The sequence below is a fragment of the Strigops habroptila genome, chromosome 5, assembly GCF_004027225.2.
Source record: "Strigops habroptila isolate Jane chromosome 5, bStrHab1.2.pri, whole genome shotgun sequence".
Lineage (NCBI taxonomy): Eukaryota > Metazoa > Chordata > Aves > Psittaciformes > Psittacidae > Strigops > Strigops habroptila.
Window position 1 is genome coordinate 82,185,292 of NC_044281.2, and position 27,965 is coordinate 82,213,256.

Here is a 27,965-nt window from a genome sequence, read left to right on the forward strand (position 1 = left end):
TCCTGGCTTCCTATAGAGTGCATGAGCAGGAAGGTTGTTTACTGCTCGTGGATTCTTTCATTTTGGAGAAGAGGATACGATTTCCCCAAAGAGCCCAAGAAAGCAGTAAAATAATGTAACCTCAGTTGCTTGGGTAGCTGAAGTCTTCCACTAGCACAGATGAGTAAAGCTCCTGAAGCAGGGCTTCCTTATTAAAGTTTCATCAATCCCCTTATTAAAGTTTCATCAGTCAGTTGAAAGAGGGCGATTTCCCCGCCTTTGATGAAGTTCTCTCTCCCCCTCTCCTCCTAAATAATTCCATAAAGAAAGGACTACCCTATAATTGTTAATACTGGAGAGGAGAGCATGGACAGGGTGCTTGCGGGTCATCAAACCCACTCTCTTGCTCTGCTGTCAACTGAAGAATTATCTTCAGCAATTTATCAACCTCTGACATAACATTTCATTTGCCAAAGCAACTGGAAGCTGGTGCAGAATGTGGTTTGTTGAGAGCTAAGGGCTTTCATCTGCACTTGGCAAAGCTGGAGAGGAGAAGGTCTTCCCAGAAACCAACCAGATTTTGCTGTATTTCCAAAAACTTCTTGAAAGGGTTAATCATTTATCACCCCACGTTTACACAGCTTTCAAGAGTCAAAAGGCTCAAAAAAACCATTATCAATATACCCTGAAGGGAGAAAAAAACATGCACATTTTTCCCTAACAATGGTGATTTTCCCCAAACCCGTTTTTGCCGAATCATGCTTCCTGGGCACAGGAAGGTAACACTCATCTGCTGAAACATCAAGCCCCATTACAGGGTCCTTCCCCAGCCTTTCAGCTCTGCTCTTCTCAGGCAAACAGATCAAGAGGAAACTTCTGAGGTGGGCAGAGAATTTGATGTGAAGCAATGGAAAGGCAGGGAGCAGATGAAGCAGCAGCAAAGAGATTATTTAGAGATAATTCACCAGCAGTGGGGAAATGGGGTGGAGGCACTGGAACCAGGAGTCAGAGCCATGACAAAGGACAACTCTGATGGCCAAATACCATGGAATCCCACACTGGTTTGTGTTGGAAGGGAGCTTAAAGCTCATCCAGTTCCAACCCCCTGTCACAGGCAGGGACACCTTCCACTACAGCAGGCTGCTCCAAGCCCCGTCCAACCTGGCCTTGAACACCATTCGCTTAAATAGGAGTCAAACGCTTTAACCCTAGAGTTAATAAGTTAGCAATGCTGAGGTCTTCAACCTCACCCACAGAAGGATGTACAGTACCCTCACCTCGCTTTAAGGCAATATGCAAGCTCCTTATTTTTAGCAATAACCCAATGGATCACTAGCATCCCGACTGTATCCCTGTTCCTTTTGGGTTTCTGCCCAATCCTGTCATAAAATACTTAACACTGCTTCCAACCATGTATGAAAAAACAGCTCCAAGACAATGAAAAGAAAAATTGAAATGCGAAGTATTGTTTATTATCCCTTATTCCCTTCCCCTTCATCTGCAGTCTGTAAGCTGAAGTCTGTTAGATGACGGTTCTGTATTAGGCTTTTATCAGAACTAAAACTGACAACAACTGTCTTTTGATGAAGAGGGGAAAAAAAGAGAAGGTAGTTGAAATAGGCTAAAATGGCTGTTGCTGCTTGATCCTCCCTCCTTGAAGATGAACCAGGAAAAGGACGAACACTGTAACACAAGCCACGTGGAGATCAGCGGTTCCTGCCCTCGCCCTCCATCACCCTCCCAGCCTCCGCAAAGGGAGGCCCTGCTCTTACCACCTTCTCTTGACCAGCAGTGGTGGTGTCCAGGAAGCTGCCTTGGCCAGTTAATCCATTAAAACACAAGGCAAAAAAACCCACAACAGGGCAAAACCTGGTGATAGACAGACATAAATATACTGACTTCAGGACACCCAGGAGATGCTGGTGGGATATGGATTTTCCTCTCCAAGATGCCAAGTAGGGACACACACTCCCTGAACTTAAAGGTTCAATTCCCAACTTTCTCAATGAACAGTCTCTCATGCTGGTAGAGGATCAGATGTAACATGCCAAGCTAAAAAATGTATTATAAGGGGGAGGTCCAGCTTTAGTGGGTCAGGGGCAAACTTCCTGTCTGCAGACATTGTGTGAACATCAGGATTTGATACTTTTCTATTATTAGCTAATTCTCCGTAAATGAACAGCAGCCACAAAAATAAATCTCTAATTCATAGTTTTATTCATCAATAGCATCAGACAGATGTTTACTACAAGCCCCTGGGATCAAGCACTCACTATTCTTGTTTGCTCCACTTGGCTCTCTACCACTTAAAAGCTATTTTCTGGTGCTGTAAAGTCAATAAGACCAATATTTCCATAAAATAAATGCATCTCTAAAAGAGATACATACAAACTACCAATGGGAGACTTGGCTCCAGCAAGAAAACTCATGTACACATGTGCAAAAAGAGGAGAAAATGGAAAGTGTTACTTAAACTGAGCCCACCCCTGCAAGACACCGCAATGAGTATCTAAGGCAGGGTATCACTGATGGGGAGCAATGGCCAGGGTCAGGACGGAACTCCAAATCAGGACAAAAATATCACTCTATCCCTCAGCACACTGTATCCTTGAAATGACCATAGAATCCCAGAGTGGTTTCTGTGTGATGGCACCTTAAAGCTCATCCAGTCCCAACCCCCTGCCACAGGCAGGGACACCTTCCACTAGAGCAGGTTGCTCCAAGCCCCTGTGTCCAACCTGGCCTTGAACACTGCCAGGGATGGGGCAGCCACAGCTTCTCTGGGCACCCTGTGCCAGCGCCTCAGCACCCTCACAGGGCAGAATTTCTTGGCACCCAACACCCCAAGTCCTTCTCCTGATGGACTGGAGCTTTGAAGATGAAGACATGGTTCCTTCTTGCCTTAATGCCCCCTCTGTCATTTCTTACACACTCCAAACATCACTGTACGGTTACTTCACTGCACAGCAATCCCACCATGTGTGGTGTGGCTGCAGCGTGGTTGAGTTCTCTCCCTCAAGTGCCCAAGATCTACCTGGAATTCCATTCCTGCCTCCATGCAAAGCCCACACCATGCAATTCCCACCCCAGGGCTTGCCACCAGCATGATTTTAATGGGATGCCTCTTGCAAGGAACTTGGTTGTTTTATGGAGCACAAATACCTGGAAGACGTCTAGCCCACAGACTGATCACAGCAGCACTGAAGCTCACAGAAGGCAGATCACAGAGAACCCTCTGGCCCCAACACCTCAACTGCACAATGGTCTGAGGTGCCAGCTGCCGAGCAACTGCAGCAGCATCAATCCACCAATAAAACAAAGCAATGGATTGGCTTAAATAACATATTTATCCCAATGCAAACGAAAACATATTGATATCCCTTATCTTCTGTAGCCTGAAGGGAGGAAAAAAGCTTATTGCCTTTTTCATTTGCAAACTCCAGCTATTGTATGACCCTGCCAGTAAGAGCACCACTGACAGCTCATAGGCAATAAATAAATATACCTGGCTCCTCACAAATAAGAACAAGCTCTTCAAGTCACTAAAAGATCTGGGTTTCTTTATAATGAGTTCTTGGGGCCAGGTAGGACAATATTAGGAAAAGGTCAGACCTACAAGCCCTTCCCATAAACACATTGAATTATAGAAATAAAACGAAACGTAAGTAAAAAACATCTTAACTGGGCTGAAGTTTGCACTGGATTTAGGTAGATTACAGAAAAAGCACCCAAAAGCAGAAACTTCCTACGCAAAACCAAAGCTTTGTAAAAGCTGTGACCAAAGACAAGCTTTCCCAAAGACTAAATGAAGTGTTCGTCTCCGCAGTGCCTGAAAGCTCCACAAACAAAGAGGGTTTTCATGGCATTTCAGGGATATTCAGGTTCCTGCAGTGCTATTCTTGTTTTACTAAGAGGGAGCCACAGCGCACACACATTAAATACAGGAGAATCCAACCTGAGAAGCCCAAACCCAGGGTATTTGTAAAAACACATGCTTCAGATACAGAACTTGTGATTAGGAAATACAGACAGTTGGAGGTTCTGTGTCATGTATTTTCAAACTGTGAAAAACATGAGAAAATGAAGGCCAAATTTAACACAACCACCACATTTCTTCATAGATTTGTAAAGTCTGAAATTTAAACTGAAATCACCCAGAAGTCTGTATCTGTACATACCTAAGTATATGCATGTAAATTCTAATACTGAGACTTGCCATGGCAAATACGGGCTCAGTTCTGCAAAGGTTACTGGGATTAAAAGAAACGACACTAACTGGAAGGATCAAAATATTAATCCACATGGGATCAGTAATGCTAAAGCAATTTGATGAAAGGTTATACACCAACTCTGCATTTGTGATTTCAACACCAACGGATGAAAGAGCAGAAGGATTGCTACTGAGGGAGGAGACACTGTGGAAATGCAGAGGCAGCAACAGAGCTTTGACTTTGCAGAAAATATCTGCTCTTACAGAATCATTCCACACCAAAACAAGAAGAAATAAACTATCTGATTTAAAAAGACTATCTTCCTTCGAGGAAACCAGCTCCGAAAAGCCTTGCAAGTCGTTGTTCCAGGTTAGATTGCCTCTGTTATAAAGGAAAATACAATACTCTGAGCATTTTGTTAGAGACAAAAACCATTAAGAACCTTTCACCTCTTCAGCATCTCCTCCTGCCCTCATGGCTCAGACAGGGATCCCCGAAGGAGACCTCTGAGCAGGCAATGGGTTTGCCCTAAGGCATCCTTTTGCATATGTTACAGCAGCTACTGCTGAGGCCATCCACAGCACCAGGGCCAATCCAGCACTGAGCATCAGCAAGAAAATGCAGTTTATGGTGACATGTGCATAAAATAAAAAGCCATCTGAGGACTGACAAATGTTTTAAAATGGAAACAGATGCTCAAATGCCAGGTTTCCCCTTGCTCTGAGTAGAAGCACAGGAGGCAGCATCCCAGCTCCGCTTGCCCAACAACCTATCCGAGGCTCCTGTTCTACAAACACGCTATTTTGCAGGTTCTGCAAGCCTCCAGATGGCTGCTGAGCAACCGCTCACAACCAACCCTCAGAAACTCTTGAGGGCATTTATTCTATAAGCCATTGTCAACGGGGCACACTGAGATGAGCTCTGAGGCAGAAGCTCTTCCCCGTGAGGGTGCTGAGGCGCTGGCACAGGGTGCCCAGAGAAGCTGTGGCTGCCCCATCCCTGGCAGTGTTCAAGGCCAGGTTGGACACAGGGGCTTGGAGCAACCTGCTCTAGTGGAAGGTGTCCCTGCCCGTGGCAGCAGGTTGGAACTGCATGAGCTTTAAGGTCCCTTCCAACCAAACCAGTCCGGAATTCTATGAAAACCTTTTCAAACACACCCATAAGAACACCCCCTTTGTACAGCATCACTGTTCGTGATGCTTTTGGTAGCCAGAAATGCCAAACTGCAAGAACACACCTTCAAACACTTAAATTAGCATCAATAACAGTAAAAGCATGGAACTTCATTACCAGAGGGCTACAGCTTTCATCTAATGGTGCCACCAAGGAGCCCCGCCAGTGGTCCCCCGCCCCACATTCAGCAGCCACAGGGATGTGTGGAACACATAGATGCCATAAGGGCATGTCTGCCTCAGGACCCAACCAACGCTGACTTCATCCACATGCAAAGAGCACAATGCATGAGACACAAATATTAATCTTCCTCTGCAAAAATATCTAGTCGCTGCCTTGCTCATGAAAAATGCAGTACCCAGTAGACATGAAAGCAGCTCTCATCACGAGGTGGGAAAATAAAATGCCACTATTGGCTTTAGACACACAAAATAAGTACACAAATTCATGTTTTGCAATATGCGAGAGTGTAATAGCTGCTTCCTTTTCTTACAGAAAATAACACCTTTAGTAGCTGCATCTCCAGCTGTTAAATGATGAGCATTACCACTCACCAAACTCTGATGCCTCCTTCCTTTATCTCTGTAACATTGCTGATACATTGAGAAAACAATTGCATCATTACTGATAACTGTGGAAGGCAAACCTGTCATGAGACAGGCTTCCAAAATGAAGACATAGCCTGCACAAAGCTTATGAACTCCTCAATTTAAACCACTTAACTAAGCAATTTGCTCTCAATATTTTTATTACTCTTCATATTAAGTGTAAAGATTGCATAGGAAATGCTTTGAGTACAACCATAACACTTGTTAGAAGCAACTTCTGATGATGGTGGTAGGGCACCAATATTGCCATCCAGCAGTGATGCCATCACCATGCACGCTCCTGCATAAGCCCTGGAGTTCACACGTAGCCTGGGATGTCACTGGCTTAGCACTGACCACATTGATCAGATGATTTCAAGAGCAATGGGAAGATTTTGACAGGCTGAGAGAGCTGGGCTGGGTCAGCCTGGAGAAGAGAAGGCTCCTGAAGGGGAGACCTTAGAGCAGCTCCAGTGCCTAAAGGGGCTCCAGGAAACCTGGAGAGGGGCTTTGGACAAGGACAAGGGGAATGGCTTTAACCTGCCAGAGGAGAGACTGAGATGAGATCTGAGGCAGAAGTTCTTCCCTGTGAGGGTGGTGAAGCGCTGGCACAATTAAGGGAGAGGGGGTCTGAAGAGGTGGCAGCCAACACTGAGCACACTGCTGGAGGAAGAACTGAATCCACCTGAACATCTCCTGTGTAAACAGGTTCATGTGCACGCACATTGTCCAGAGGGAAGAAAATCATCTTTTCTCTGTCCTGCTTCCAGACCACAGATGTGGCATCAGGCTGGGAATGCCCCTGTCTGCCAGGCACACTTCCCTAACCCACTGTGCCAGGTACGCTCCCGCCTTCTGTCTGAAATACTGTGTGATAAAACATGTTTATGCATGGTTAGAATATTGGAATATTTTAAGCATACATAAACAAACAACAGGCTGCCACTTCCCTGCACAAAACACTTCTCTTTCCATCACGTCTGTCCTTAAAACACGCTTCAATCGGTGCCTCCTGTCTGAGAGCGCAGCTCAACAATTCCCCATGGTATCCCAGAGGAATGCATCCATGCAACAAGATCCCGCCAGCGGCAGTCTCATTTCCAAGCAGTGCTCCACTTGAGCATGGGGTGATTCTGGCAGGAGGAGGAGGCAGCTTACTGCTAACCCATCAAACCACGGAACCGACACGAGCGGCTCAACGTGTTTCGATACAGAACAATATTCACTGCTAATTAATCAGTCTGGCAAACAAACCCAGACAGCGAGGAGCAATTCCAGCACTCTCTCAGTGAATCTCCATGTTACTGGCAAAATGCAGGAAAACTTCCTGTGTGCTGTGGAGCGGCAAAACAAAAATGACTTTACACGGCAAAGACCGAAGTAAGGGGGGCTCTGCTGTGAACCCAACAGTCATCACCTTCAATCTAAGAGACAACTGACCACGAGCCATTAACAATATCCTAATTCTCCACTCAAGGATATATGTTATAGGTTTAAACGTGAATAGCACTTTACTTTGTAACCCTTTCTGTGAAACAACTATTTTAAATCACTACTGCAGCACCAAAACAGATTCAGCTTTACCACAACATATTTCCTGTTCTTTTCCCAAGCATAAATCTCAGCTCCTCTGTTAACAGCTGTGACATACCTGAGTTACCCAGATTAATGGAATTTATTTCAGGAATAATATTGTGTATAACTGAGTCTTAATGAGATGATGGATCAATTGCTCTTCTCTACTGAGAGCTGCCTACACAGACCGCACCAAATTCTAGCAGCCAACAGGAGAATTATACACTAACTGTGTCAGGAATTTCTTGTTTGAAAACAAACCAAGGCTGCCCCTTCATTCCAGAAGTCAACAGACAGTTATGGAATAATCTGTTACAATCTTCTATAATTACACATGGTCTTTTCTTTCTTTACAAGTAATTGAGAGGATGAAACGCACTTTGCCATCAAGGTTCAGATCAAGCAAGAGGTTTTCAGCTGAATGCAACGAAACCCTTACTTTAGAGAATGATTTATGCATCTCTGAGAGATCCATGTAATAAAAAAGGAACGTACTTAATTATTAATGTCCTACTGACCTGGTATCAGCTGGGGTGCCAGCACTACGGTGGGGAGAGGCCTGGAGGCAGCAGCTGGCCTGGCTATAGCCATAGCGACCTGATTGCTCATTAACAGTGGCTTCTCATTGCCCTGGAAGAGTCTTGAGTCCTCAGGATGGAGCCATGCTGAATCCAGAGCAAAGGCATTATTCAGGTATATCTGCCCAACGTAAAGGAAGAGAAGAATGATAAGGTTTGAGATACAAAATTCAGACAAGTTGGGGACCAGCTTGCAAAAATAACTGGTTTTGGCTCCCTCAGTGCTGCAGCATGAGTTGAGCTGACCATTTAAAAGTGAATTGCTGTTTAACATGACTAATCAGCATCACAAAGAGAAAGGAATAGCTGAAGGCACTTCTGTCCCAGGCACAGGTACTCTGGGGTAAGCCCATCCCCAACCCAGAGACCTCATCCGCCTTCTAAATAAGAGAGATGGGCATGAGGGACATGGGATAATGTCACAGAGCCATGTTTTCATTATTCAGCCAGGTAAATGTACAGATGTAGGTAGCTGTGGGTGGGATGAGGACACAGGGCAGTGACAGCCTGGGGATGTGGCAGTGCTCATGGTGATGCCACCACTGCCATTGCCACACTGCAGCATCCCTTGGGGAAACAGTGGAAGGACCAAGAAGGGAAAATGGAAAACTCCCATAACCACATCCCACAGTAAAATTAAAACATTCTACCCAATGTAATAAAGACTAATAGTAAAGATACTTCAGTCTTTTTAAAACCTGAGAAAAAAAAAATGATGTGTAACAGCCTCCTCTCCTCCATTACCCATCCCTCACAACATTCCTCCTCTGTGGAGTTTTGCCTGACCAACTCCTGCCCTCTCACACACCTTCACAAGTCACCTAACCCGTGACAGTTGCTGCACTTCAGCCTTAAAACACTTCAACACGCCACATCCAGACTTACTTTGCAGCTGGGGAGCCTTTTATCAATCCAGTTTTTCCCGGCATGGGGTGGAACTGTAGATGTGTACACAGGTGGAAAAACAGGGACAAATTCCACGCTCGAAGAAGGTGAAAATCCGATGACCGGGGAATGAGCTCCAAATATCCACTTGGGGGGAGAAAAAAACAGAAAGAAAAGTTAACAGAAGGATTTCACCCTGAATAAATTGATGCTTTTCATGATTTCCTAACTACATAAAAGATGAGTACAGAAAATTTCAAGCATGTCCCCTCAATCTAACAACCATTTGGGTTTCTTTAGGCATTGCACAGTGTGTGATACCTGGCACTGACATGATAAAGTGCTTTAGAAAGCCACAAATCAGCAGCCAGGCAGGAAAGCAGGACTTGGCCAATGGCTGCTAGTCGCCAGGGCAGCCTGGTTCTCCTCTGCTCATACACAATCTCACACACAGAACAGAAACATCACCAGAAAGTGGTTTTACAATTCATCTGGAGGAGAGCAAGAACCAAAGGAAACGTCAGAAACGTACTTTCTCTTCACTTCAATTCGTTTGGTTCCCACGGTAAAACCACCTCTGCAGTTTACGTGGTCTCACACCAGGGAATAACTGACGCTCGGTTCTATGAGAGCCAGCGCTACCCATTCTCTCCCTCCTCCCACTCTGCTCCCAAACCACCAGAGACGCTCGTGCTCGGAAAGGCTCAAAACCGTCACCCGAGCCCCAGCGGACGCCTCGGCGCTCGCATCCCGCTTCATTTGTACTTCTGCCGAGTAAAAACCATTCAGACGAGGCAGAACCAGGAGCGCAGCTCCCGCCACATCCCTGTGCCAGGACAGCAGGAACGCTCCTCTGTTCCAAGCAGCGATACGACAGCAATTCATAACTGAAATACGGACTGGAGAGGCAGTGACTTGAGTCACAACTTTAGGCTTTGTGAATAGCCACAGAAAAAGAGCCCTTCCCTGCGCGCACGGCCGCGGGAGCGCTTCTGCCAGCACTGTGTCTGCACAAAACGCCTCCCGCGATCGGCCTTCACCGGCCCCGCCGGAGACCCGCAACCCCCGCGCAACCCAGCCCGAGGGAAGGACCGCGGCCGGTCCCTGAGCGCGGGGGAAGCCCCGACACACGCCGCGCCGCCCAGCCCAGCGCTGCGGGAAGAGGTGCGCACCGCAGCGGACGCAGCACATGGGGCACACCGAGCCCACGGGGCACCGCGGCTCCGCGGGGTCCTGTTCTGCCGCTGACCCTCCCGCTTCGGGCTGACGCTCCATCCCAGGGACTGGCGATGGGATCCGGACGGCAGCACCAGGAAACTTGTGCCCCAGCGCCAGACCCCGGCGCGGTCCGCCCTTACCTGCCCGTGGAGGAGCGCGGCGGAGCGGGGCTCGGCGGCCAGCAGCGGCAGGAGCGGCTCGCAGGGGACGCGCCAGCCCGGGGCTGCCCGCAGCAGGGCGGCGGCGGGAGCGGGCGGCGGCGGCGCCGGGAGCAGCAGCGGCGGCGGCGGCGGGTGCGGGGGAGCCCCAGTGGCGGCAGCGCCGACCCGGACGAGCCCCGCGGCGGCCGGGAGCACCCAGGCCCAGGGGGGAGCGGGGGGCTCGGCGGCGGGGGGCGGCCAGAGCAGGGGCGGCGGCCGCTTGGCTGCGGGAGCCGGCAGCATCCTACATGGCACGGGGCGCGGCGGAGCCCCGCCGCCCCTCGCTCGGCTCCGGCTCCAGCACCGGCGCCGCCGCCGAGTGAAACTCCAGCCGTCGGCGGGCGCTGCAGCCAGGCTCCGCCCGGAGAGGGGGGGGACGGGGCGGGGGCCGCGATGGGGCCGCCCCCCGCCGGGGGGCACCGGTAACCGGCCTGACCCGCCTCCGGGGCCGGCCCCGCTCGGAGCGCTGTGTTTGACGGGGAAAAAGGGGGTGTTTGGCACCATGTAGCGTGGAGGTTTTTCACTGCTGTCTGGCACCGCCTGCCCCTGCCCAAGGCGAGGGGGGTCCGGGCCAGGGCTGCCGGGGGAGCCGGCAGCGGGTCCGAATCATGGGATCGCGGAGTTAGTGTTGGAAGAGACCTTAAAGCTCATCCAGTTCCAACCCCCGGCCACGGGCAGGGACACCTTCCACTAGAGCAGGTTGCTCCAAGCCCCGTCCAACCTTTATGAGGTACAGTTAGGTATATTTATGACTTCCTACTTCATACCTTGGAGCTACATGAACCTCTGTTCTCCCAGAAACACTGACCCATCAGCTCCAAACCCCAGAACACACCAAGAAGGACTCCAATGGGAACACTTCCAAAGCAAGACTCCCATAAATATCACAGCTGTCCCAGAAGAAAGGAAAAAAAGTCCAGGCATTTAGGTGACAAGGACAGACTTAACTGATTAATATAAATGGGTTATTGCTATCCTTTAATTAAATATTCAACTTAGAGTCAGGAGACAGGTCCAGCCCTGCCCAGGATCATTAACGGCTTGGAAATGCCCCTTGCTGTCATTTCTTAGAATTTGCAGCTCATGGAAATGAGCTGCAATTAATGGTAAACTTGAAGGCAGCATTTTGTGTGGGTTCTGCAGTGCTACCACATGCACACAGGACCATCAAAGCTGTTATTTGAGAGGGATTGGATTTGGAGACATAGAATCCCAGACTGGTTTGGGTTGGAAGGGACCTTAAAGCTCATCTAGGTCCAACCCCCAATGAAATACAGCAGTCCTTAAGAGGTCTGGTTTAAATGCAATAGCTCATCAGTGAAATACTGAAAATAACAGCAAAAAGTAGAACATTTTATCTTTATTATGGTTTCACATTTGTTTTGGGGAGGAAAAAGGTTGAAAGAGAATTTGAAGTTCAGCAACTTCTTAGCCTCCAGACGATGCTCCTGGCTCTGTGGTTTAGTTGCAGGCTGTCCTGCAAGGAGCAGGGAGTCAAATTCAATGATTCCTATGGACGTCTCCCAAAGCAGGATGCTCCGTGACTCCAGGAACCAGCAGCAACTCCCCTGCACCCGGGCATCCAGGCCAGTTAGTGCAGGATACACACAGATGCCTTTCCTGAGGTGCACAACAGTGAGAAGACTACTTGTTCTATGTAAGACCCAGAAGAAAGGTGGTTTCTTACAGCTCTTTATTCCATCTTGAAACCATGACTATCCCAGCCCACTAAAGTTACCCAAGGCCAGGTTAGTGCCAGCACTGGGGTGATAATTTAAAGCACAAATCAGTGTTGTTATTTAGACCATCAAAACCACTGATTAATCAATCAAAACCATTATTATTTCCTACCAGTGGACAGTCTTACTCAATGCTTCCCTGATGTTGGATGGGGAAGTCTGTGTATGTAGCGTGGCTTCAGAACATCCCAGCTCACTTGGGTTGATGGGACTCGGAGGAGCGGTTCTCATCCATGGACACATGTTCCCGCCTGTCCAAAGGAATTCCCACACATATATCAGCTGCTTTTTGCTTCGGCTTCCATTTCTTATGTTTTAAAAAATAGTAACAGAGTTCTCGTTGCCTTCCTCATGGAGCTGGGGAAGGGTTTGGGTGTTCCCAGGCTGTTTGTGCGGCAGGTTGTGAGGGTCACCATGGGACAAGCTCAGTGCTCTCAGGCTGCAGCCATGCAGGCAAGGGGTGACGGCAGGAGAGAAGGGTGACATCAGGAGCAAGGGTTTATGGCAGGGCAGGAAGGATGACAGTCGGAGCGAGGGGTGATAGCGCGAATAAGGGGTGAGAGCAGGAGTGAGAGTGACAGCAGGAGGAGTGACTGCATGAGAGAGGGGTGACAACAGAAGGAGTGACAGCAGGAGTGAGGAGTGGTGGCAGGAATGAGGGGTTATGACAGGGGGAGGACGAATGACAGTCGGAGCAAGGGGTGATGGCAGGACCGAGGGGCTGCATCACCCGCCCTACACAGGCGATGTGCGCTGCCAGGCTCTGCTTTTCCCGGCCAGCCCAGCGAGTGGCAGTGATGCCGAGCCCAGCAGCAGCGCAGGGATGAGCGCAGCCCGCAGCCAGCGCTCAGGCAGCGGCTGCCATCGCTGGGGACAGCCCGGCTGCGGGGCTGGAGGCCGGGACAGGCTCCTGTCACCCTGCAGAGCTCTGGGGGACCGCCGGCAGTCGCTGGTCTGAAGCCAGACTGTACAGAGTGAAAGGGTTCGGGTAAAGTTTGCACATTCTGGACTCACTCCCCGTGCCCGTATTTGCAGGGTGTGCAGCATCTTCATGATGTTCTGGAAAAGAGAGGCCTCTGGGGAGACCGTAGAGCAGCTCCAGTGCCTAAAGGGGCTCCAGGAAACCTGGAGAGGGGCTTTGGACAAGGGTCTGTAGGGACAGGACAAGGGGAATGGCTTTAACCTGCCAGAGGGGAGATTGAGATGAGCTCTGAGGCAGAAGCTCTTCCCTGTGAGGGTGCTGAGGCGCTGGCACGGGGTGCCCAGAGAAGCTGTGGCTGCCCCATCCCTGGCAGTGTTCAAGGCCAGGTTGGACACAGGGGCTTGGAGCAACCTGCTCTAGTGGAAGGTGTCCCTGCCCATGGCAGGGGTTGGAGCTGGATGAGCTTTAAGGCCCCTTCAAGCAAGTCTATGATTCTGTGGGTCTATGTGCATTTGAATGTGCTTAAGTTACCAGAACCTCAGCAGAATTACATACTTGCAGATTCCTAATAAATAAATTCCTTCCTGCTTCCATGTGCTCTCTAGGCTCAGAGTCCCAGGGAACAAGGCTTATAGCTATCTTTGCCTGCATCTGTCTCTCAGGTTAAATGCTCACTTCATCCGGGGCTGGAGCGAAGAGTAGGAATCACCTTGGTCATCCTGGGGCATCTTCCACTGTGTGTTAAAGCAGGTGTGAGCACACACAGGTTTTTCTTTGCAGACACTAACCCGTGTGATGGCTCCTCAGCAGCAGCGCACCATCAGGAACCCCATCTGAGGAGCTCTTATGTCTTCCCAAGCAGAGCTGTCAAAACACCCGGCCAAACAAATGACCTGACAAGGTGATTATTCTGTTTACTCGTAGCAACACAGAGTAACAGTCTGTCCCCTGGGTTAATCCTCATCTGCTGCATTAGACATTTGTTTCCAACGGTGGTCAATAGCAAATATTTCAGACATATATCAGATGAAGCTGCTCTGTACCTCATTGTGCAATACCACGCTACAAAGGGAAATGAGCTCCTGAGTCCAGCTGGCGATCAACTTACAGTCTAGCATGAGAATCAACTGTCCTTATGCCTTTTATTCTAGCTAGCAGAATCACAGATACTAGTTTTATTCTCCTGTGCAGCTCATCTGAAGCTTTGACACATCCCCCTTGTTGGAATCGGTGGCTATGGAGCAGTATTCCCTCTGTACCTGGATAGAGGGGTTAAACCCTGATGCCTAAACCAGTCAGGTTCTCCTGACATTTATCTACCACTGCCTGTGCAAAGAGGAACAACGCAATACATGCAAGCAGTGGATGGGTGAACAGATTCCACTGCTCCTTGGAGCAGAAGTCAGTCCTCCACTGAGCAGAGGCCCCGAGGCAAACATGTCAAGTGAAAAATCCTGAAATAAAATGACCTTTGGTTTCTATTCCTGTAACATGAAACACCCAATCTCTGGCTGATGTTTGCTAAATTCTGTTGATTTCCATGAGCCCTGTTTCAACCCCATTAAAAGAAATCAAACAAATAAGAGTCAAATGAGTAGTAGCTTCAGTGCAATAAAAACCACTGCAGAAAAACACGTGTCATCATAGTATCACATGAGTCCCAAACTGCCATTGGCACCATTTACATTTCCCACTGATCCACTTGTTCCCTTTTCACTCTCTGCAGACTCGCAGCCTTCAGGTTTCTGGGGGGTCCCACAAGGAGATTGTGGCTAATCTTTGCCTTGCTGGGTGCTGGATTAACCCAATGGCAGTTGTCAGAGAAGGACGTGATTGCACAAAGATGATTAATCAGAAAGTTAAGCTGGAAAATATGAATTTCTTTCCCATTGCACTTCAATCAGTTTGTTTTCTGATACGTTATACACTGCTCTCAAGCTATTTTCATACAAAGAGGGAGTTATGATGCCAAAACTCCAACTCTGGTTATTTAGGAAGGGAAAACAAATGAGAAACCACTGCCCTCCGGTTGCATGGTCATCTGGAAGCAGGAGCATGGAGGGGACAGGCAAACATCTGCCAGCGCAGCTAGAACAGCTAAACCCATTCATTAAAACCCTGAATTTATTCTAACCCTGTTGGATTCAAAGTCAAACACATCTTTTTCTTTAAGAACAGAACAACTAATGCATAATCCAGAGTAAAGTTCTGCAGGGTTTTGCATAGGGGAAGATCAGTCCAGGTAGCTAAGAAAATGAACAGAAAGCAGTTCAAACCAAAAGAAATTTAAAAAATGGCCTGTTTTGTATGTACTCACTAGAGACTAAGTTGCTGCAAACATTTTGGTTTTGAATTGAATAATAAAGAGCACAATCATTTGAGGCAAGATTTGCTTTTTAACTAGTCAGAATACAGCTGTGGTCTGATTTTGACTCTCTTTGGTAGGGTTAAAAGCCTTCTGCTCTCCAGGCTGCCCCAGCCCAGCTCTCTCAGCCTGGCTCCAGAGCAGAGCTGCTCCAGCCCTCGCAGCAGCTCCGGGGCCTCCTCTGGCCTCGCTCCAGCAGCTCCACGTCCCTCTGGTGCTGTTGCCCCAGAGCTGGATCAGGACTGCAGGGGGGGTCTCCCCAGAGCGCAGCAGAGGGGCAGGATCCCCTCCCTGACCTGCTGCTCACGCTCTGGGGGTGCAGCCCAGCACACGGGGGGGTTCTGGGCTCAAGCGCACACTGAAACTGGGTCATGGGGAGCTGCTCCTCACGCAACACCCCAAGTCCTTCTCCTCAGGCTGCTCCATCCAGTCTCCCCCAGCCTGTGTTTGTGCTGGGATTGCCCCGAGCAGGGACAGGACCTTGCACTGGCCTTGTTAAACTCCGTGAGGTTCATGCAGTCCCATCTCTCCAGCATGTCCAGGTCTCTCTGGATGCGATAAAGTCAGGGGAACTGATACAAGGGAGGTGCTCCCTCCCTTCCTCCCAGCCACAAATAGTTACCTCCTTTTAAGCACAAGCATTGCTGATGCAAGTGTGCTGGCCCAGTGCTGGTCCACATGTCCCAGAAGGGCCTTAGGGGCTGTCCTAGGGTCCAACACATCCCGCATCCGTAGGAGATGCTCCTGGTAGGCGTCGCTGGCCGCTAGCAGAAAGAGATGAATTTCCGTATTTCCTCCTGTCTTTTCAGAGCCTACAGATTGTCTGGAAGGAATCTGTGCATCTCAGGAGACATATTGCAGAAACATAACGTTCTCAGAATCAGATTTGCACCTTCTCAGTCCTCCAAAATACCCAGGCACATGCTTAGCATCGAGGGGTTGAGGAGAAGATGTTGGCTTGCAGCTAGTACACCCCAGAAGAGAATCAGTAGGGGTGGTTTATTTTTAGCTCTTCAGAATAGGGATGCTTTCCTGATTTACATTTTTCAGCCATCACTGGGAGCCTGGAGAGCTGGTTCTCTGCATCACCATGTGTCTCACAAGCATTTCAGGTACCTGAGGTAGCTAAGGAAGAAATTTTGAGCATTCCAGATTCTCACTGAAATCAGGACAATGAATTCACTCACAATAACTTGCTGGGAAATTAACTGTTTCATGAATTTCAGCAGAATATGTATGTGATGATAAGCTCAAAACATCTCTAGTCAAAAAGCTGTGGTTTCCAAAACAACAAACAACAGATGGTGCCATCTCACATCTACCTACTACTCAAAATCAATACTTGATGGATAGTCAGATGAAAGACTAACAGTAGGGTTTATACTATGAAGATTCTTTCTTTTTGGTACCCCCTAGTAGCTGGTGTATCAATACAAGGTAAAGAGCAGTAATCAAATCTGCACACTCCATAGCACCAGAAGGACAGCCGAGAGATACCACAGTCAAGATCATTCTGCTACATACTCAGCAACTTATTGACTCTCCAAAGCAAGTTGCATTTCATCTTGGAGGGATAAGAAATTGTCCTTTTCTCTCTCCTTTAGGACACTCAGCGTCATAACATTGGTTTGCATGGAAGCAGAAGAAGAGGAGTCTTCATATCAGTTCTTACAGTCCTAAACAAACATTTGTTATTGCTTAATCTCCAGTTCAAAAAGATCAGTTTTCCAGAAAAGGCTTGGGAGCAACACTACATTAAATGATAAGACATCAGGCAGTAAAACAACCCGACAGCTTATCATCTCAGTCACAATGCCCTTTCCGAAACCCACTCGGTTCATACAGCAGTGAAGCTTGGAAATAACGAGGAGGAACACCCCTGAAATGGGACAACATGGGTCAGCTTTGCAGTGCGCTGCAAACAGGCATTGGAACAGAGAAGCTGTGGCTGCCCCATCCCTGGCAGTGTCCAAGGCCAGGTTGGACACAGGGGCTTGGAGCAACCTGCTCTAGTGGAAGGTGTCCCTGCCCGTGGCAGGGGGTTGGAGCTGGATGAGCTTTAAGGTCCCTTCCAACACAAACCAGTCTGGGATTCTATGATTACATCATGTCTTGTGACATGGCAAAAAATTGTGTCCTGTCCTTGGAGCTGCTGTTTGCAGCATGTATAGCGACTGCTGGTGCTCAAAGGGTGGACATGTCATCCACCAAACAAGGAGAAGGCTTCTGGGAGCAGACATGATGCCCCCCAGCAACGCTCTGAGTGCCAAGTGAGAGTGTTTGAGAGGTGCTGCGCCCACCCACCTCACCCCTGTATTGCACAACAACCAAATCCGCCGGTGAAGAGACAGCAGCATTTCATGCCAAGGACAGACTTTTCCTGAGGCACCTAATTACCATCGGCCCACATGCTATTTACACAAACGGCTTCTTGCAAAGGCAGCATCAGGAGACAGTTGGTTCCACTGAACTCAGGTTATTTAAAATACATGAGGGGAGGGAGGTGAGTTGTGGGCACTTTGGTCTCCAGCAAGATGGAAAATTATCCATGTTATTCCAAGGTACAAATCCCAGATTGGTTTGTGTTGGAAAGGACCTAAAGCTCATCCAGTTCCAACCCCCTGCCACAGGCAGGGACACCTTCCACTAGCGCAGGTTGCTCCAAGCCCCTGTGTCCAACCTGGCCTTGAACACTGCCAGGGATGGGGCAGCCACAGCTTCTCTGGGCACCCTGTGCCAGTGCCTCACCACCCTCACAGGGAAGAGCTTCTGCCTTATATCTAACCTGAACTTCCCCTGTCTCAGTTTAAACCCATCACCCCTTGTCCTATCACTCCAGTCCCTGATGAAGAGTCCCTCTCCAGCATCCTTGTAGGCCCCCTTCAGACACTGGAAGCTGCTCTGTGCTTTCCATGCAGCTTCTCTTCTCCAGGCTGAACAGCCCCAACTTTCTTAGCCTGTCTTTGTATGGGTTTTGGCTTCTAAATTATGTGGTTTACCTCCCCATGTTAACACAGTTATGTCAAAGCTCATTGCAAGCTTAAAACTTCACTTTATCAGCCAAGCAATTACACTTTTATGTGCTTTATCGTCTTTGTAGTAACGTTAATACACTTTTGTTATTTAAGAGCAGTAATCTGGGAAGAGGAATAGTTAGGTAACATCGCTGTTATTCTGGATTCAGTGGCGGAGGCAGCATACCAGGTCATGTACTTCTCTCCAAAACCATTTTGGGAACCAAATGGGGAAATATCAGTGTCAGGTTACAGAAAAATGCACCAAGGACTAATTATTCCATCTGGAAACCTTCAGATTTAATTTCTCCAACATTAAATTCCCCAGTATCATCCTTCAGTCACTCAGCTGTAATGGGTTCTGCTCCGCTCCCAGAAGAGCATTCCATGGTGCTTTCAGGACAGAGCTCTCCCGGTCTCTCCTTATTGCAGCTACTTTTGCTTGCAGCCTAATTGCCCATTTCAAGGAGGATTTCACTGTGCAGTTGGCTGCTATCTGAGGCCATTTATTCCACCCCCAGTCCCTTCTCCTGCAATTTGGGATGGTGACTGGCAAGCCTGCAAGCAGGGCTTGGTGCCGTATTTCACTTCCCCCTGTGCCATGAGCTTTCCTGCCTTCAGCACAAGCGTTGTAAGCAGCTTAGGGCTGGATAAAAGATGTCTGGATTTCATACGTATTAAAGGACTCAGCCATTCACTTTGGAATTAGGTAGAACACAAAACCATCCTAAAAACAAATGCTTGTGTTAAAATCCCTGCCCCTGAGCTGTGTGGGTGCTGCTGTGCATAGGAGACACACAAGCCAAGAGAAGGAGTGGGGTCTGTGCTCTGCCAGACACCTCAAATGCCTGGAAGTCCTCTGGCAAGAACAAAACCCAGTCCAAGCTTCTCCAGTAAATGCCAAGTTCCCAGCTGTTACATGGTAAGCAGACACCAGAATACTGTGAGCAGATACCAGTTCTCTCACAGTTTGGTTTTGGGGGTAGAACTCAGTCCTGCTGCCTTAGGTAGCAGCCATCTCAGAGGAGCAGTTGTGCCCCATCCCCCAGAGGGATCAGAGCATCCCACCAGCACTTGGGCTGCACAGCTCTGAGCAACTGCACAACATACAGCAGCAGCCTGCAGCTTCCATTGCCTCCAGTGAGGAGCCGAGGGGAGTAGGAGGAGGAGGAGATGCTGGTGAGGGTCCAACTCAAGTCTTGGACCCAATTCCCAGTCCCGATGCAGGAGTAGGCAAGGAGGCAGGCAGGTGATGCTCCATGCCTCTGGACACCAGCACACCAAGAGGACATCTCCTGCATCCAGCCCCATCCCTCCACCCCACGGGTGCCGTGCTGCTTGCTCCTCACACCAGCCCTTGTCCCAGATCCATCCCTGCAGGGTTCTCACCTGCCCATCCACTGGCATAGCAGCAGGCTTGGGGAGCTGCAGTGCCTCCTTCCCTTCTCCAGGGAGCTGGAGGCTCCAGCTGCCAGCTCAGAGTGCAGTCACCATGTCAGGATATGGTCCAGCACAAAGCAAGTGACCACTGGTGGAGCTGAGGATTCGGTCAGGCTAGAGACGGACGCAGAGGAGCTGCTCGTTGGGACTCACCAGCACCTTCTTACATTTCCCAGGGAGAGCAGGAATTATTGATCACCTGTTTCATGCAGGTGAATAACACTGATGGAGCTGTGGCTGTCAGACATTCCAATTAGCGCAGAAAACACCATAAAAGGCCATTTTCTTATTTTGTAAGAAAGAAACTTGCTGCTCAGAAAGAACTTTTACTGAAAACTGTTAAATCACCTTGTAAAACAGCCAAACGTGAATTTCCTGCTCAAAGATGCCACTGATGTTCCCACCAGCTCGCAAGGTGGACACAACTTTACAGCCCCTTAGTTAGGGAGAGAAATTGCTCAACGCATTCCAAAGGGAAAGACTGAGAAAGGTTATATGGGAAATGATGGAATAGTTCTATTGTTTCTTTTTCCCCTGTTTTTTTAAATAGGCAAATTAGGAAAAAAATTCACTTCATGTACACTTTTGCTTGCAGTCTCTGATGGTGCATTATTCCACTACAGGACATTGGAACTAAACACCTTTAAGGTCCCTTCCAACCCAAACCATTCTGTGATGCTATGACTTGAGTAGTGGATACAAAACCCCATTCCATACAATCCCCTCCCCTTCCCACCTCACAGGTTTGCTCATGCTTTTTTTAACTTTGGTTTTCAGGCTGATTTTTCCTCCTCTCAGAGGGTTAGGCTGATCCCACTGATTTCCAAAGCTTAAAGTACCTTTTTGGGTTGGTTTGTTGCTGCTGTTTTTCAGCGCAGCCTTTGCAGTCCATCTTCCCTCTTTATTTCCATGACACTTTGGTCAATAAAACATAAAAGAACACATAAAAGAAAAAGAAAAGAAAAACCCCTCCAAGGACTGATCTTACCTGTGTCCACAGGAGGTAACTTCACACCTTCTTCTCTCTAGGGATGTCTCCAAGCTGTGCCTCTCTGTGGGTTGAGCATTACCAGCATTCATAACTTATTCATGTGTTGCTCAGCTGAAAAGGACACCTCCTCCAGTGTTAAAAGGAAAAATCAGCAGGCAGAAGCAAGCATTATTTTCTCTCCTGCCTTCTTCCTCTCATTACAACCAGGGGACTCCCTCTGATCCCAGCTTTCTTCTTTCCCTGCATGCTCCAAGGAAGGAGGGCTCCATAAAGATCACGTTCCCACAGATGGGCCTGATGCACTCACTATTTGAAGGTGATGTTCCCAACTGATGCTTCTTTACAATATGCCATTCATGTCACAAGCCCGATTCATACTTTGTTTGCTGCTTGAAGAAGTCGTGTTGTTGAATAATAAATCTTCCTCACGCCAGAACTTCTATTTTCAAAACTGTCCGTGGAGCAGCTCATCTTTTAGTGAGTTTTCCTACGGGCTATGAGCTGACATCAAGAACCTTCTTCACTCGGCTTCTTTCACAGAAGAATTCATTGCAGATGCCAAAGTCAGCTGTCAGAAAAAAGCAAAACCACTGCAGAGATGTAGCATTGTAAGATGAACTGAACACGAGCAAGATCTCCCAACAACGAGAGCTGGGACATCTCCCAGCTCCACATCTTCACACAGCCTCTGCTGCTCGCTCGGTGACTCAGTGGCTGAAATCCAGCCATGGAAAGGCACAAATCTCATCTATCATTTAACTTGATGCTGACAGGCTGAGCAGGACCAAGTGACACAGTGTTTTGGGCTGGTGACAGTCACCAAAAGAACTGGAATCTGTATCAGGCACCTGTGGAGCTCATAAATACTCACTAGCTTTGTTGTAATGGCCAATGGAAACTCCTGCAGTAGTCACCAGCTTGATTTCTCTTACCCTCTATTCATTGTTCCTTATCTGTCTTAATACTTTCAGGAAACAATGATCCATTACACTGCTCTAAAAATAATGCCATAGGTTCTCATTTCAAAACCTAACACCAACGATGATTTTGCTCTAGTTATGATTACAAGTAGACATTCCTTCTTCATTTGTTAGTAAGAAAAGATATTTGCTTGTTTCGTATAGTCATCTACGTGTTTTTCCTTTACTAGATCTGATCAGAATTCCTCAAAAAAGCCCTAAACTGGGTTTTGTTGTAATGTCCTTTCTCCTTCCCTTGGAGCACATCTGCTTTCCCTCGCCCCCCCCCCCCCCCACCGAAGTCTTAATACACAGAAGTCTATTACTTTGCTTCTGAACACTTAACTTCTGTTGTGCCAGATGTACTTGCTAAAATATAAATATGCATCCAGCTTATCTAAAAAAAAATATTGATGGGCCCAAGGTATTTCTAGTGAATCATTATCATTAAACTAATCATTGCTGCATCTGAATAACAATCTGAACATTATTATTCAAGTAATAATGTTCTTTGTTATTTCATCCATCCATAATCACAGAATCACGGGATGGTTTGAGTTGAAGGGACCTTCAAGCTCCTCCAGTTCCAACCCCCTGCCATGGGCAGGGACACCTTCCACTAGAGCAGGTTGCTCCAAGCCCCTGTGTCCAACCTGGCCTTGAACACTGCCAGGGATGGGGCAGCCACAGCTTCTCTGGGCACCCTGTGCCAGCACCTCAGCACCCTCACAGGGAAGAGCTTCTGCCTCAGAGCTCATCTCAGTCTCCCCTCTGGCAGGTTAAAGCCATTCCCCTTGGCCTGTCCCTACAGGCCCTTGTCCAAAGCCCCTCTCCAGGTTTCTTGTAGGCCCCAGCAATAATGACACTTTCCTGACTTTATTTTCATAAGATTATCTCTTAGAAAACATTCAAGTACGTTTTAAAGAAATCCATCTTGAAAAGTCATTGAGACAGAATGCCACATTATTACTTCTCCCGTATGAAAAGGAATGGTTATTTTTGATGTACAGAGGGATATGATCTTAAATTTTCATAAGATGGGGAAGATGGAGACAGGACAGAGAGGAGAATTTCTAAGCAACTTTTAAAAGTCATTTAACACATGTTTTTGGGAGGAATACACATCTACCCACCTTGGTATTGCTCACTTTAAAAAAATCACTATTACTACTCAGTGAAGACTTGTGACTGACCCTGTAAAGCAGTTTAAAGACACCTTGAGCATTGCAAATTTCAGACAAGAGTAAAAAGTCTTGCATTAAAAAATAAACCAAAAAGCAGCCTGTGCCTGGCACAATGACAGACTTGGGCTTTTCTTCTGCAAAAGAAGAGAGGTGCGGAAAACCGCTTCAGGCTTGGGCTTGAAGGGAGACAAAGAATGAGTGAAATCCTCTCTTATTAGTTAATTCCTCTGCTCTGTTTAATTTAAAAATAGCCTCAGCAGCTCTGAGAGCACTGTGCTGTGGGGAGAAGGGGAACTGAAGGAAAAAAGAAACTTAGCTGGGAAAAAAACCCCACCTAAGTTTCTTCTTAGGATATTTTGGGGCAGACAAATTGAAGGAAAAAGTCATACTTTAATGAAAGCAAAGCTCAATTTACAAGCAGCTCCTAAAGGGAAAAGTAATCAGTTCAAGAGGGTCCTGCTCGTAGAGGACAATTACATCTTCCCCAGCATTTCTGCCTGGTAATTGAGTGCTGGGTGTCTCTTGTCATGACTCCTCGTGAAAGGGAGGGGGAAGGTCCCTGAGCTCATCCCAGTCTTTTGTGTTTGCATTTGGGGTTTGGTACATTTTAAGTCCTTCCTGTGTTCATAGGGTCTTTCATTGAAAACAGTATACCAATGGCCATAGAAAGACCATGCAGGGGTAGGGGTGGACACTGTAGAAGGAGCTGAAATGGTTTCCCCAGTAACTTTCTAAAGAAAAAAAGTCCAAATACACACATTTCCAAGCCACACGGGCAGCCTTCTCAATAATACAGTTATCAGACCATAAGAGTTTAATGCCATTCCTGAAGTCTTATTTAACCATGTAGATAATGACATAATTGGCTTTGTGGCCTGCCCTCTCCTAAGCTCTCCCATTAAAAATACTTCCATATTTATGGTGGTGAGCCAGAAGAAATCAAAGAGTTTCTCATCATGTGGGAAAGTGTAATGCTTCCAGTAAGGGCTGTCACTGGCCGCAACTAAAGGTTTTGTCTGGGCTTCCGGAAGCCTCACCAAAGTCCACAGTGGAGAGAGATGTGGCTCCCATCTCCATCCGTGGGGCACACTGTGTCCTGTGTCCTGCATCACTAAGTGATGCAACTTATACCTAGGCAAGTCTCTCATACCTGAGTGGTCTGAACTGAGTGCTAGATATTTAAAAAACCACACTTCAAATACTTACCCATATCTTCTAAAACTTCTCAGAATATCAGTGCTACTTTTACACTCCTCTGCAAACCTTTTGATTCTTGCTATTAATCTCTTATGCCAATTCCTGATTTTACCTGAACTCTGTCCATTATTTTCCCTTTGGTACAAGCAGGAAAGATGTCCCTGCCTGTGATCCCACCACTTTCAGACTCTCCGCTTATCTTGACTTTCAGCAGTGCAGTCCAAAGCCAAGTTCACACCTCACCCCTAAGTCCTTATTTTGTCACCTTCCTTTACTCCACATTATACACCTTAGAGAAGATAGAAAGCCTTGGATCTATAAATGACAAATAAATGACCAAAGTCTTTTCACTGGCTCTTTTTCATTCTCTGGGAGTTTTATAGATACCTAAACACTTAACAACTGGGTATTTCTAGCTATTCATTATCTTTAATCACTGCTGCATTCAAATCAGTTCCTTTCATTCAAGTAATAATGTTCTTCATGATTTCATCCATCCATAATGACACCTTCCTAACTTTATTTTTACAAGATTAGCTCTTAGAACCAAGATTCCTCAAATCTCCTCTGAGGTTTTACCAGCAAGACACAGTTTCTTTAACTCCCCAGTCTATAAGCAAAGCTCAGACTCCCCCTGAGCAGGACCAGCAGACCAGTTGCGATGCTGCGCTGCTGGGAGCAGGGTTCAATGTAAGAGCTGAGCATGATTGTGCAAATATGGGTGAGAAAACCCCTGACATGTCAAACAACAAGAAAAATCCCCACTCATCCTGTGGCAGTGAAACGGAACATCTCACTAAGCTCTGCTTAAAGCTGGTAACGTTAATGAATTATCAAACTCTCTGGTTTGTTCAGCTTCTGTAGCAAAAGCTGCCAGCAGCAGAGAACATTTCATGCTTTCATCTTCCAGACACAAGCTGACAGTACTTGAAGATTTGATCACTCTGATTACATTTTTATTGTTTGCGGGATATCACTAAAAGCAGGTTTTAAAAAATAAATACATATTCGTTTTGCACCGCTTGCTTTGTAGAAGCAGGTTGTGCTGTGATGGGCTCTCATCGGGCGATGTGGCATGGCTCATGATGTCCCAAAGCGGGGCTGGGTGACCACCAGTCACAAAATCCCAGCCTGGTTTGTCCTGGAAGGGACCTTAAAGCTCCTCCAGCTCCAACCCCCTGCCACGGGCAGGGACACCTTCCACTAGAGCAGGTTGCTCCAAGCCCCTGTGTCCAACCTGGCCTTGAACACTGCCAGGGATGGGGCAGCCACAGCTTCTCTGGGAAAAGTCTGTGCCAGCGCCTCAGCACCCTCACAGGGAAGAGCTTCTGCCTCAGAGCTCATCTCAGTCTCCCCTCTGGCAGGTTAAAGCCATTCCCCTTGGCCTGTCCCTACAGGCCCTTGCAAATTCCCTCTCCACGGGTCTAAGCTGAGCAGGAGCATTTCCCACAAGCTCCCAAACCACCAGCGCTCTGCTGCTGACCCTGGTGGGGACCAACATGAGACCAGAGTCCAGCCATGGAGAAATGGCTTATGTCTCCCATGAGGGAGCAAACCACAGCATCAGCATTTGCTTTACACCAGTTCTCTCTGCTCCTCCAAACTTGCCTCCACACACTTCACACACTGAGCAAATCTGCCACAGTTCATTGTTTTGGGGTTTTTTTACCAACTTGAAAGTCTTCCAAGCCATTAATTTTAACGAAATTGGCTGTTTCCTACAGAAAAAGTGATGTGCCTGATTAATCTCTAGATCCCTCATATCAGGGCTTTGTCATTAGGCAGTTTTCTTTCCTATGCACCACTTACTCCAGTAATCAGATAAAATTGCCAAGCTGTGGCATTCAGGTAGAGCACTGTTCTCCAGCTGCAGAGCTAATGTCCAAATGAAGGCTACTGATGAGTGTAATAGTGCTTAGAGTATTAGCAGTAATATTTATGTAGCCCTATGGATGTTTATTCCTTCTGGGGCTCTGCATAGAGAAGGATGTCTGGGAAATCACCTCGGCCTTCGCTCTTTTTAATAGTGAGGCTTTTATCTGTGTTACTCTAAAGACAAACTAGGCTGCTACCAAGCCCTGACCTTGAGGCACATTAGAGAGGCTGGTTTGGGTTGGAAGGGAGCTTAAAGCTCAACCAGCCCCAACGCCCTGCCACGGGCAGGGACACCTTCCACTAGAGCAGGTTGCTCCAAGCCCCTGTGTCCAACCTGGCCTTGAACACTGCCAGGGATGGGGCAGCCACAGCTTCTCTGGGCACCCTGTGCCAGCGCCTCAGCACCCTCACGGCGAAGAACTTCTGCCTAAGAGCTCATCTCAATTTCCAGCACTGAAATCTCAGGGTATCTTTAGGAGATTTTTGGCATCAGTTTTAGGTGAGCATCATTTGCTGTTGATCCTGGGAAGCAGGACAAGGCTGCTGTGAGAGTGAGCCCCGGCCACAAGCTGCTTCTTCAGCTGCATGGTGCACATGGGTGGAAGCATCCCTCCACAGGGAAGTGTTCTGCACTAATACGACATTTTAATGTTATGGCTCTATTGGTGAAGCCTCTTACCTCGTTAGAAAGAAAAGTGTTGGATCTTCACACTAAACCAGTTATAATGATAATACAATTGTCTCAAATTGATGTGAACCCTCAATAGAGTGGTGAGGTTTTCTATTAGTCTCAAGAAGCACGTAGACTTGGCACTGCTGCATCAAAGCACAGTGAGAAATTTAGTTTTATATAGTTTGCAGCTTAAAATTATCCAGTATCCATCGTAAATCCTCGCTTATCTTAGAAATGCACATCTGCTGCTGGAATGAGGTAACTTCTGAAGTGACCTCTGGAAGTGGAAGCTGTCTGTTAGGGCAGAAGCCTGCCCCAGCATCCACAGCTCAGCCAGCAGTTGCTCACCCACCACCTGAGACTGTAACTGCTGGGACTGGGGTCCCTTCGCAGCAGTGGCTCTGGTGAGCCCATGCGTGCCCCTTCCCACTCTTTGCTCGCATTCAAACACACTCTCAGGTGCATTTCCTCCTCCTTCAGGCTCAACCCTGGGTTTCCCACAGCAGAGTCTCAGATATCCAATTCCAGGAAAAAATCATCTAATAACTGAGTGTTGCAGCCAAAGGGGCAGCTTGAGGTGGGGACCTCCAGAGACAGACCCTGACAAAGAAACCCCTGGCCAGCTCTACCCTCAGGATTTATGCACCTGCTCTTCACGCACCTTTTAGTCAAAGGGTGATCTTTGGTTTGGATCTTGTAACACCTTATTGGGCTCTTTCTCCACCTCCATGCAGGCCAGTAACTGTTCTTATTGAGTTGCAGCTTCTGCCAAGGGTTGTGGCCTCCTTATCTTCTGGTTTGTGTTTCTTGTGCACCCACTCGTTGGCAGAGCACAGACTAAAACCTCCTAGACCTCAGATAAACATGACTTAGGAACAGCTAAACCATCCCTGTGCTATCAACCTTCTTCCCACCCTAAAGACAAAGCACAGCAGGTACCAGCTGCTGGGAACATCACTGAGAACACCAGCTCTATTCCAGCCAAAAGCACATCGAGGTGAGAGCCACAGCTCATGGGCTGGGCTTCAGCAGATCGGCTGCTGCTGCCGGGCAAGGGAAGCTGAGCAAACACACCCCGACACACTCAGCACCGACACTCTAAGTGACTCATTCCATGGAAAACCTACTTATTTAAGCTAAAGAACAAATATCTCTTAACGCTGTCCCTCCCTGGAGCCTTCTGTGCTAGAGGAACCTCTG

The 27,965-nt window shown here is 47.8% G+C and overlaps 1 protein-coding gene across 2 annotated transcripts in view; it reads right to left on the reverse strand.

The window, feature by feature from the left end:
* Positions 1-10,739, reverse strand: part of TCERG1L (transcription elongation regulator 1 like) — a 78,770-nt gene extending 68,031 nt beyond the window's left edge. For both annotated transcript variants that reach the window (XM_030488509.1, XM_030488508.1), the window contains exons 1-3: positions 10,347-10,739; positions 8,989-9,135; positions 8,044-8,224 (exon numbers count right to left, since the gene is read on the reverse strand). In XM_030488509.1, the coding sequence (XP_030344369.1) occupies positions 8,044-8,224; positions 8,989-9,135; positions 10,347-10,649 (631 nt within the window). In that variant the 5' untranslated portion in view covers positions 10,650-10,739. The remainder of the gene's footprint in view (positions 1-8,043; positions 8,225-8,988; positions 9,136-10,346) is intronic.
* Positions 10,740-27,965: the final 17,226 nt, after the last annotated feature.